Source organism: Trichosurus vulpecula, chromosome 6 (assembly GCF_011100635.1).
Source record: "Trichosurus vulpecula isolate mTriVul1 chromosome 6, mTriVul1.pri, whole genome shotgun sequence".
In the NCBI taxonomy this organism is placed as follows: Eukaryota; Metazoa; Chordata; class Mammalia; order Diprotodontia; family Phalangeridae; genus Trichosurus; species Trichosurus vulpecula.
Window position 1 is genome coordinate 160,066,645 of NC_050578.1, and position 12,383 is coordinate 160,079,027.

Below are 12,383 nucleotides of genomic sequence, written 5' to 3' on the forward strand. Positions count from 1 at the left end.
ACAAGTTCAATCCCTAGTCCTATTCCTATTGCTCCTAAATGAAAATGTATCAGTTTGATGTTTAAAATAAAAATAAAAAGATAGGGTGTCAATGTAGCAGGAAGGGAACTGCCTCAGTTATCCCTTTTCTAAAAATGAGGTCCCATCCCCATGATGTGCTGGGTTCAGTGAAAGATTATTCAGGAATTGAGGAAAGGGGGAACAGTCAGTCAACAAGCATTTATTAAGAATATAATCAGTGTCAGGCAGTTAGTTGGCCGTTAACATGAAATAGGACAAAACTTTTGGAACTAATGATGCTCTAATTCTATTTGAATAACCAAGAGATTATAAGGTTTAGTTCAAAGTACAGTTTCTTTACAGATTTTCTTAATGTAGGAGAAAGATTTCTTGCTTCCCTATATATGCTGTGCGGACCATAAGAAAATGGACAAAGACTAGTCTTCCCTCAATTTCCTCCTTCATACATTTCTCTCAAAACATTCCTAGCACAGAATATACTAGGAAGTGGGCTTGTTTCAGTGGTAACTGACAGCATTTTTTAATGTTCTTGCAACAAAAAAAAGGAAGTCACAGATCCTTGGAGGACTAACGTATCTGAATATAAGAGAAAGGAGAAAAGCTCCCCAGCTATCTCACTGAATGACTTGTCATAATAAGGCAGGCAGGATTGTTTCAGTACCCAATGTCTTGTAACACTGGTTCACTCATACTAACCAAATTTGGTAGAGGCCAGAGTCATATGAAAATCTTTCTTGGATTTATTCAATAATTTCCTTCTTGGTTTTTTTTTTCATTTTGAACTAACAAATACTGAATAAAATGGGCATTTCCATATACCAGACGATTGTACGTGAAAATACAGATTTTTTATGTATAGCTTGCTTTTCTTTTAAATACAGGATAAATTCAACATGTGATTTTTTTCTTTGGGCAGGGCAATTGAGGTTAAGTAACTTGCCCAAGGTCACACAGCTAGCACATGTGTCAAGTGTCTGAGGTCGGATTTGAACTCAAGTCCTCCTGATTCCAGAGCCGGTGCTCTACTCACTGTGCCACCTAGCTGCCCCCTCAACATGTGACTTTCAAAGCTGTTGTACTTGTCTACAATTCACTGGCTTTCCTTGTTTTCTTTGCTGCATTAAAAAAAGATGGGTCTTTCTTCTTTCCCCCATTTTTCTTGCTAGTTCACCCTTATTCCCCCTGTTCCTCCCATCTCTCTACCCCTTTCCACTGGGGGGGAAAAAACATGAAGTACTTGTAACGAGCACACACATTCAAGGAAATCAAATTGCTACACTGACCATGTCTGAAAATGTATGACTTATTCTTGGAATTAATTTTCTAAGAGTAAAAAGCTATATTCATCGAATCTTCCCCCATCCTCTTTTTGACCTAACCAACACAATTCACTTACTTTCCTTTATAAAATCCTCACCATATTGTGTTAAGATCTTTGTTTCAAATGATAAAATTTCAAGGGGAAAACACACAGGGAGAAATACCTACAACGGTCAATAACAACAGTTTGAAAGATTACAGCCATTAAAGTGCAATAAACAAAAATAATCTCCAGAAAGAAAAGATAAATAGCAACTGATGTTTGGGAAGGCAGCAGCAAGGGCATATGCATATGATATTCAGTACCTACCATTTTCTTCATGACAATAGTCAAAACCTGCGATACTACACCTCCGGAAAACCATTTTGTTCTCAGTGAGGGTTCCAGTCTTGTCAGAGAAAAGATACTGGATCTGCCCAAGATCCTCAGCAATGTTCAGTGCCCGGCACTGAATGGTAGAATCCATTTTCTCGTTATAGAAATCAATGTCACTTTGAATGAAATAGATTTGGCCTAGCTTGACAATTTCAATGGAGACATAGAGAGAGATGGGGATCAACACCTAACAAAGCAAAGAAAACAATAGTAAGAAACTGAGGGAAACCGTTTGGTAACAATGTTATTCTACATTCATATCAGGAGGGACAGATGTTACCTGTAATAAAATAATCATGGTCCAAAACATATAGAAACCTGCCAATGCTGGTGATAAGTTATGTCCGTCAGGCTCAGGCATGTTAAAAAACGGGACAGCCTCATAGCTGCTCAGCCAAATTCCATGGCCTTTAAAACAAATACATACATAAGAAGGATTAGACAGTTCTTACACAGTTCTTCATTCCTGTCTTCAAACTCAAGCGTAAGAGACTGGTCCAATATCATGGTTGAGCTTTATATATATTCTTCTTCAGTAGCATGCAAGAGAGGGGGAAAAAAAACCACACATTTCTCTATGGGTTTGTCAACTGAATCAAGATTCTGAAGTTTTGCTCATGCCAACACATGGATTCACCGAATGCTTTACTTCAGTTTTTCAAGGGTGAAAAAAAATATGACAGGGGCAGCTAGGTGGCGCAGTGAGTAGAGCACCAGCCCTGCAGTCAGGAGGACCTGAGTTCAAATGTGACCTCAGATCGCTTGTGTGATCTTGGCAAGACTTAACCCCAATTGCCCTGCCTTCCCCCCTCCAAAAAAAATATGACAAATCTAATAACAGGAAAGAAAAAGAATGACTGTGGCTAAGATATTCCAAGAGATGATTATTCTGATGCAAAAATAAAGAATTCTCAAATAGCACATTTTAACCATGTTTATTTATAACATTTTCTTGAAGATGATCATTTTTAGACATAAGATACTTATAATTTAAAATTATGGAGAAAAGTTGCTAAACACAGCTAGAGAGAACTATATCAACTTACCTAATGCACCAGCAAAACACATTGAGATAAGAAGCAGGACACACCAGAGGATATCAGTGTTTGCTCTTCTCTCTAACTTACTACGCTTGTAACGAGGCCCACTATTATTCAACATTGCTTTAGTTTCATGACCTGGGTAGATAAAGGAAGGTGTTTATTTCACTGTTTCTTGTAGAGATATACAAATCAAGTAACAAATACTGCACTCAGAAAATGCTCTTTCATCAAGATCTGGCAGGTAAAAGCAAAAAAAAAAAAATCAGTTCTTAATTTTGCCCCTTCCAAACTCACTTAGGAAAAGATGAGCCAATGATCACAACTACGCAAAATATATCCTTCTATTTGGCAGAATGATATTTGAACAACTTCACTTTCAATCAAAAAAGCAAATTTAAAATAGTAGTTTTTTATAACATGTAAGACAATTATAAGGAACAAAAAGTTTAACCAACCTGCATAAACCACAATGCCAACCACAGCCTCTGTATTTCTAATGGTGCATCCTCTAAGTAATAAATTTTCTTTACTGAGACCAATGCGTTCCTTGCTTGGATGTTCTCTGTAAGAAGTATAACACATGAATTGCCTTTAAATAGCAATGGGGTTTAAAGTGATATTCCAACAGTAGGTTCAAACTAGGCTTTGATTTATGAAAAAAAAAAACGCATAGTAAAAGACCTGGAAAGAATTCTGGTTCTTCAATACCAACCAGGAGCAAGCACACAAATTATTTAATCCATTTGTTTTCCCTAAATCAGAGTTACTTGCTTTCTTCTGAAAAATGGTGGGTTAAGGCTCTTCATAATTTCTGCTATTCATTATTAGTACATTTCTAATAATGCACAGATATGCTATGAAAAAAAATCAGTTGAAGAATTTCTAAATTTTATTCATCCAGCTCTAAAATTCTATGAATGTGAAATTATTCACGATTCATAATTAGAGGAAAAAAAGTTATGTTTACAAATATATTTAAGTTCCTATAAAATCATGCTGAGCTTCAGAATTCAAAATGGAGCTTCAAAAAAATTGTATTTGCTACTCAGGAGAGAAAAGAGCATAGTCACTGTCACTGATGCACACTGAGAAAAAAAGAGCATCGATCTTATCAATTATATCTTCAATCATATATAGGGTAAACCAAGACCCCTCCTGAGAAGATTTAATATCAAGAGGAAGGGGAACAATCCACAGAGCTGTCAATTTAGCCTGACAATTTATAGACATGACACATAAGTATGTGTGTGGGTGTATGTTTGTGAGATACACACATATGCACACAAAATGTGTGCGTATGTGTGTATGTGTATACATATGTGTATACAGACATATAAATATATACATACTCCACATATATATTCCATACATGTATGTACTCATATATATGCATATACATACATGTACATATACTATATATGTTTTCAATATATATTTCATATGTGCATATTCAATTTAAATGACATATATTTACTTTATGCAAGGCAGAGTGCCAGATTCTGGGATTCAAGGACAAAGATAACTAATTTCCCTTAAGGAAATTCTATTCCACACCAGAATATGTACATAGACCAGGACATAGAAATGAAGAGTGTGGAAGATGGAATCATGTAACACAAGTTGTTAGGCTGGAGCTTAAGGTACGCTTAAAGTGCTCAAAGGTAGGTTTAAAATGCCACACAAAGTTTTTATTTTAGCATAGTGGCAATAGGGAGATACTATAGTTTCTTGAGAAAAGGAGTAATACAATGAGACCAGTGCTTTAGGAATATTACTTTGGTAGCTGTGGAGGAGAACAAGGTGCTGCAATAGTCCAGGTGAGAAGTGATGAGGGGAGGAACTTAGATGTTGCCCCACGAGCAGAGAGGAGACATATCTGTTGTACAGACTTCTATATCCTTATCCTTATATCAAAGGCATAGCTTTCAGTTATTCTTTGAAATGAATGTCTCTCTCTCTCTTTTTTTTTTTAAAAGATTGGGTGAAGATCTCATTTCCTTGGTATAGGGAACTTCTGGGTGGAGAAACTCCCTTTACCAATGCAGATCTGTACCTCTTTTGTGACTTATAGCCTTAGAAAGTTGCCCAGAGCATAGAGATGTCAAACATGCAGCCCTGACCCCACAACACTTAAGTGTGGCCTGAACCAGATTAAAATGAAATTTGGAAATGTTTAACAAAATAAATAAAAATACAATTGTCTAGGCTCACAAAGCCAGGTGTGAGAGGTGAAACTTGAATCCAGGTCTTTGTAGATTCAAGATCAGCTACCTATCTGTGCCTCACTGTCTCATCATCATGACAATAAAAGATCAATCCAAGTTCCTTCCACCTCTCCCTTTCCCCCCAATAAAAATAAGTCCTGAATTACTTACAAAAACCCTCGAAACCTGTTGAGGTCATTATTAGGACTTTCACATTCTATCCGACTAGAAAACTTCTCAGGATCAACTTCAGAGTCCTAAATTCACAAAACAAAACAAAAACCAGTTCTGGTCAAAAACACTGAGATTTATAAGAACTCTATCAAAATTCTATAGTTATTGTATTTACCCAGTACCCCAGGAGGCATTAAGGATGCAGTTGACAATCCTGGATTTCCCCAAGGGCTTCCATACTCTGCTAATGACATCTTCCCTTTCTTCCCACAGCCCAGCACCTGGCATATAGTAGGTGCTCAATAAATGCTTATTGATTTGATTCATTTCTAGTCTTACCCAATACAACTGTCCTCCGTGCACTCTATGCCCTATCCATTTTGGAACACTCACCACTTTTCCTAGGTGCCCTCCATTTTCCTGCCTTCAAGCTTTGGCTTAGGTGATTTCCAATGCCTGAAATGCTATCTTCGCATCTGCTGAATTTGTACATAGACTTTAAATCCCAATTCAAATCCTACCTTCTTAAGGCATCCATCCTTGTTCCTCCCTTACCTCTTACCCCTGCACTAGTAATTGGTAATGATGTTTCCCTCTTTGGCCCTCACATGCTACTTTTTTTCTACCTCTCTTCCCAATTATGCTATGCTACATCTGTTATACGTTATGTTATGTGTCTTATAATTCCATAATAGGTTGAAAGTTCCACAAAGTCAGGAACTAAGGTTTATCTAATCTTGGATTCTCACCTAGTCCCTGGCACAGTGCTCCAAGGCACAGAGAAGGCAGCTGGGCAGTGACCTATTTGGGAAGTACCAAGTTCACTTTTATTTTTTTGGACTTGGTGTCAGGAAGGTCAAATTCTGCTGCAGACATTTTCTAGCTATATGACCCTGGGTAAGTCATCTAACCTGAGCCTCAGTCTCCTCACCTTCAGGATGGGAATAATAACAGTACCAACGACAGGGCTGCTGTGAGGATAAAACTGAGATAACACATGTAAAGCTATTTGTAATACTATATAAGTGCTAGCTATTAATGTTATTATTATTAAATATTTTGTTGAATTTATGTTTCAATGCAGGCAGTTAGGTGGCTCAGTGGATAGAGCACTGGGCCTGGAGTCAGGAAGTTCCGAGTTCAAATTTGGCCTCACCTACTAGCCATGTAACCATGGACAAATTATGTAACCTCTGTGTGCCTTAGTTTTCTCATTTATAAAGTGTTCATACCCTTTGGCCCAGCAATAACACTTCTAGGGCTGTATCCCAAAGAGATCATACAAGTGGGAAAAGGACCTGTATGTATAAAAATATTTATAGTAACTCTTTCTGTGCTGGCAAAGAACCGGAAATCAAGGGGATGCCCATCAATTGAGGAATGGCTGAACAAGTTGTAGTATATGAATGTAATGGAATACTATTGTGCTATAAGAAATGAGGAGCAGATGGACTTCAGAAAAACCTGGAAAGACTTTTATGAACCGATGCTGAGTTTGGGGAGCAGAACCAGGAGAACACTGTACACAGTTACGGCCACACTGTGTGATGACTAACTTTGATAGACCTGGCTCCTCTCATCAATGCAAGGTTCAAAGACAACTCCAAAAGACTCATGATGGAAAAAGCTATCTGCATCCAGAGAAAGAACTATGGAGTCTGAATGCAGATTGAGGCAAACTATTTGCCCTCTCTTTATTTTTCTTTTTTGGTTTTGTTTCTTCTCTCTCATGGTTTCTTCCATTGGTTATAATTCTTCTTTACAACTTGACAATTGTGAAAATAAGTTTAATGTGAAGGTATATGTAGAACCTATATTGGATTACACGCTGTCTTGGGTGGGGAAGGGTGTAGGATAGGGAGGTGGAGAAAATTTGGAACTCAAAAACTTGTGTAACTGAGTGTTGCAAACTAAAAATAAAAAATAAATTTAAAAAATAAGAAAATAAAATGGGGATAATAGCACCTAAATCTCAGAGATAACATGAAATATTTGTGAGAGGCAAGATGGCGGCTGAAAAGCAGGGACTAGCATGACCTCCCTGCCGAGTCCCTCCAAAAACCTATAAAAAATGACTCTGAACCAATTCTAGAATGGCAGAACCCACAAAACAGCAGAGGGAAGCAGGGCTCCAGCCCAGGACAGCCTGGATGGTCTCTGGGTGAGGTCTATCCTACACGGAGCTGGGAGCTGGGAACGGAGAGGAGCAGAGCCCAGCCTGAGCGGCGTGGACCTACCAGACCAGGAGCCGGGCGGAGGGGGCCCTAGCACCCTGAATCAGTGAGCTGCGGCAGTTACCAGACTTCTCAACCCACAAACACCAAAGACTGCGAAGAAGGTTAGTGGGAAAAGCTGCGAGAGTGGGAGGAGTTCGGGGTTAGGCTACCAGCCCCGGGGTGGGGGGGGGGGGGAGGGCATCGGAGGTGGGGCAGCTACAGCTGTTGTTGCTTCCGGCCCCAGGCCCACCTGGTGGGAGGAATTAAGTGGCGGATCAAAGCAGGAGTGCACAGCCTGCTGAAGATCTAAGCCCAGTCCGGGTTGGGGGTTCTTGGGGAAGGAGCAGTGCTGGTGTGGCAGAGCTGGCACCTCCCCCCCAAACGTGGAACATAGAACTCTTTAGTCTACAATCAGTCATACCCCGCTGAAAAACTCAAGGGGTCAAGTTAGTTGGTTAGGAATATGGCCAAGCAGCGAAAATGCACCCAGATTAGGTCTCAGACTTTGGATTCTTTTTTTGGTGACAAAGAAGACCAAAACATACAGCCTAAAGAAGTCAACAAAGTGCAAGAGCCTATACCAAAAGCCTCCAAGAAAAATATGAACTGGTCCCAGGCCATGGAAGAGCTCAAAAAGGATTTGGAAAAGCAAGTTAGAGAAGTAGAGGAAAAATTGGGAAGAGAAATGAGAAGGATGCAAGAAAACCATGAAAAACAAGTCAGTGACTTGCTAAAGGAGACCCAAAAAAATACTGAAAAATACACTAAAGAAAACAACACCTTAAAAAACAGACTAACTCAAATGGCAAAAGAGCTCCAAAAAGCCAATGAGGAGAAGAATGCCTTGAAAGGCAGAATTAGCCAAATGGAAAAGGAGGTCCAAAAGACCACTGAAGAAAATACTACTTTAAAAATTAGATTGGAGCAAGTGGAAGCTAGTGACTTGATGAGAAATCAAGATATTATAAAACAGAACCAAAGAAATGAAAAAATAGAAGACAATGTCAAATATCTCCTTGGGAAAACCACTGACCTGGAAAATAGATCCAGGAGAGATAACTTAAAAATTATTGGACTACCTGAAAGCTATGATCAAAAAAAGAGCCTAGATATCATCTTTCAAGAAATTATCAAGGAGAACTGCCCTGATATTCTAGAGCCACAGGGCAAAACAGAAATTGAAAGAATCGATTGATCGCCTCCTCAAATAGATCCCAAAAAGAAATCTCCTAGGAATATTGTCGCCAAATTCCAGAGCTCCCAGATCAAGGAGAAAATACTTCAAGCAGCCAGAAAGAAACAATTTGAGTATTGTGGAAACCCAATCAGAATAACCAAAGATCTGGCAGTTTCTACATTAAGAGATCGAAGGGCTTGGAATACGATATTCCAGAGGTCAATGGAGCTAGGATTAAAACCAAGAATCACTTACCCAGCAAAACTGAGTATCATGCTCCAAGGCAAAATATGGATTTTTAATAAAATAGAGGACTTTCAAGCTTTCTCAGTGAAAAGACCAGAACTGAATAGAAAATTTGACTTTCAAACACAAGAATCAAGAGAAGCATGAAAAGGTAATCAAGAAAAAGAACAAGAAAAAGAAATTGCAAGGGACTTACTAAAGTTGAACTGTTTTGTTTACATTCCTACATGGAAAGATAACCGGTATGATTCATGAGACCTCAGAATTAGGGTAGCTGAAGGGAATATGCATATATGTACATATATATATATATATATATATATATATATATATATATATATATATATATATGTGTGTGTGTGTGTGTGTGTGTGAATGTGTATGTACGTATATATCTATGTGTGTGTATGTATATATATATATATAAGTGAATGTGTATGTATGTATATATCTATGTGTGTGTATATATATATATAGAGAGAGAGAGAGAGGGAGCGGACACAGGGGGAGTTGAAGATGAAGGGAAGATATCTAAAAGAAATAAAATCAAATTAAGGGATGAGAGAGGAATATATTGAGAGAGGGAGATAGGGAGAGATAGAATGGGGTGGATTATCTCACATAAAGGTGGCAAGAGTAAGCAGTTCTGTGGGAGGAGGGGAGAGAGCAGGTGAGGGGGGGAATGAGTGAATCTTGCTCTCATCAGATTTGGCCTGAGGAGGGAATACCATACATACCCAATTGGGTATCTTACCCCACAGGAAAGAAGAGGGAAGAAGATAAAAAAAGGGGGGGATGATGGAAGGGAGGGCAGATGGGGGTGAAGGTAATCAAAAACAAACACTTTCAAAAGGGGATAGGGTCAAGGGAGAAAATTCAATAAAGGGGGATGGGTTGGGAAGGAGCAAAATATAGTTAGTCTTTCACAACATGTGGAAGGGTTATACATAATGATACACATGTGGCCTATGTTGAATTGTTTGACTTCTTGGGGAGGATGGGTGGGAAGGGAGGAGGGGGGAGAATTTGGAACTGAAAGTTTTTAAAAACAGATGTTCAAAAACAAAAAAAAAAGTTTTTTGCATGCAACTAGAAAATAAGATACACAGGCAATGGGGAATAGAAATTTATCTTGCCCTACAAAAAAAAGGAAGAGAAAAGGGAATGGGAGAGGAGTGGGGTAACAGAAAGGAGGACTGGCTGGGGAACAGGGCAACCAGAATATACGCCATCTTGGAGTGGGTGGGGGGAGGGTAGAAATGGGGAGAAAATTTGTAATTCAAACTCTTGTGAAAACCAATGCTGTAAACTAAATATGTTAAATAAAAAATTAAATTAAAAAAATATTTGTGAGAATAATACTTATTGCTAAATAATAATTATCCCTAAATCACAGGGATGAAATTAGATATTTGCAAAGTGCTTTGAGAACATTAAAGTACTATAAACATGCTGTGATTTTAGTAGATTCATATAAATGCAAATTTAACAAATGTTAGCTAAGTATTTACTGCATGCAGAGTATTGTGGTAGGAACTAGGTAAAAGAAATTAAATTGTCAAAATTTTCAAAATTGGTAAACACTTGATCTGAATGTTCAGTTTATGAGAACATTCTAATCACTAGCCATTTTGGACTTACATCTCCACTGTTTTGGACATAAGAAAGTCTGTTTCTTTCAACAGTAGTCCATAAGATGACCTACTGTTGAAAGCATAAATGTCAACCTGAATTTTAGGGAAAAAACCAAAACCAAGAAACAAAACCCCAAAACATTCAAAGCTTGCTTTAAGAGAAAAATTAGAAGATAATTATTTGCATCATAAAAGAAGGCAGTGTGTATGCATGATGAAAAGAATATGGGGCCTTAGAGTCTTGGGTTCAAATCTCATCTCTGATGTTTACTAGCTGTATATATGCAATAGAAAGAACACAGGGGGATTTTATGTTGGATTCAAATCTTGACTCTTATGCTCACTAGCTGGGTGCTCATGGACAAATCCCTTTATCTTTGGCTATGTCAGGGAGCTCATCTGTAAACTGAGGATAATGATATTTGCACTACTCACCTCACAGGATCATTGTGAACAGAGTGCTTTGGATGCTTTTAAAGCAACATAAAAAGGTGAGTTATTACAGAAAGGGGGTGGAAGGAGTGTGGTCCTGATGTGATTTCACTGATAAGCAACTAACTCATGGTATGGAAAATCCTCTCACTGATGCAAAGCAGCAACTGATCTGTAACTTAAAGTCTTAGAGAATTTCAGGGGAGAACTGAGAGGTTAAGTGATTTATTTGCCCAGGGTCACATAGCTGGTAGGTGTTACTTATTACTCAGCTTTCTAAAAGGGCTCACTACAGAGTTCCTTTAGTTCAGCACTTAGCGAACACTTCAGATACGATTCCATTTGCATCAGATTTTTTAGGAACACATCCATTAGCATCACCAAATCATAGATTTAGAGTTGGAAAGGTGTACAATCCTCTCACTTTCCAGATGAAGAACCTGAATATTAGAAAGATTAAGCAGCTTGTTCAAGGTCACAAGGAAGCTAAGCAAGAGATAGCATTTGAGCCAAGGTCTTCTGTGCATGGGGCTCCAGACTTGTAGCTCAAAACATACATCTGATACTCAATAGCTTTGTGTCTCTGCGAGAGTCACTTAATTTCTCAGTGCTTTAGTTTTCTCATAAATAAAATGAATGAAGGGGTGTTGGATTGCATGGCCTTTAAAGTCCCTGCCAGGTCTAAACCTATGAGCCTATGAAATTGGGCTTTTCTTTCCTTTGCCCTATGCCATGTTATCTCCCCCACTGTGTGAATGGACGTTTGCCTGTATTGACATCCAACTTCATAAAGCTCTTATATATTCTGAACTCATTTCTCCAGCAGTCAGGAAGCAATAAGAAGCCTGCTATTCCATACACTGCAAGAAGTGATTAATTTATCCTGAGACTCAAAGATGCCAGGTACTGTGAATTAACAAGAAGTTACCCATTAGGAATACATCACTTCACCTGCTCTGAATATCCTCGAACCACCTCCCTCTGTTTTAAATTGCTTTCTCCATCAAGACCAGAAGTCTCAATGTGACAGATTCCATCTGGATCAGTGGAAAACAGCAAGACTATATCTGCAGGAATGATTTCATTGCAGGAAAGACGAATAAAGTCTCCAACGGTGACGTCTTTCCAGCATCGTTCTATGTACTTCTTATCTTTCCTAAAGTTGAAACATATTTAAAAAGAAAATAAAGTGTATATCTTAATTAAAATTCCTATTTTCAATGTGTGAGGAGAAAATGTGTTAACCATATAAAAGAAGACAAGATTATTATACTCTTGTTAAACATGTAGGTAACAACCACTAAAACACTTTTCAACTTCTTTCCTCAAAGGGATTTTAAATTTAACACCATAACAAGACAATCTAGGAAATGATTTAAAATAACAATTTTAGTTTTTATTTTAAATCACCAAGTAGTTCTTGTCATAGCATAAAAATGTATATATATGGCGAATGTAGAAAATAAATTCAGAGTGGAGAACTGAGCTGGGTATGACATGTAGCAATTAGTCCTTCATCACCCCTAAACAGATCAAAAGT

The 12,383-nt window shown here is 38.2% G+C and overlaps 1 protein-coding gene across 1 annotated transcript in view; it reads right to left on the minus strand.

The window, feature by feature from the left end:
* The window catches only part of ATP10D (ATPase phospholipid transporting 10D (putative)), a 119,078-nt gene that overhangs the window by 42,170 nt on the left and 64,525 nt on the right, over nucleotides 1–12,383 (minus strand). The window contains exons 4-9 of the mRNA XM_036763512.1: nucleotides 11,795–11,999; nucleotides 5,136–5,221; nucleotides 3,216–3,322; nucleotides 2,764–2,895; nucleotides 1,998–2,125; nucleotides 1,652–1,904 (exon numbers count right to left, since the gene is read on the minus strand). Coding sequence (XP_036619407.1) covers nucleotides 1,652–1,904; nucleotides 1,998–2,125; nucleotides 2,764–2,895; nucleotides 3,216–3,322; nucleotides 5,136–5,221; nucleotides 11,795–11,999 — 911 coding nt within the window. The remainder of the gene's footprint in view (nucleotides 1–1,651; nucleotides 1,905–1,997; nucleotides 2,126–2,763; nucleotides 2,896–3,215; nucleotides 3,323–5,135; nucleotides 5,222–11,794; nucleotides 12,000–12,383) is intronic.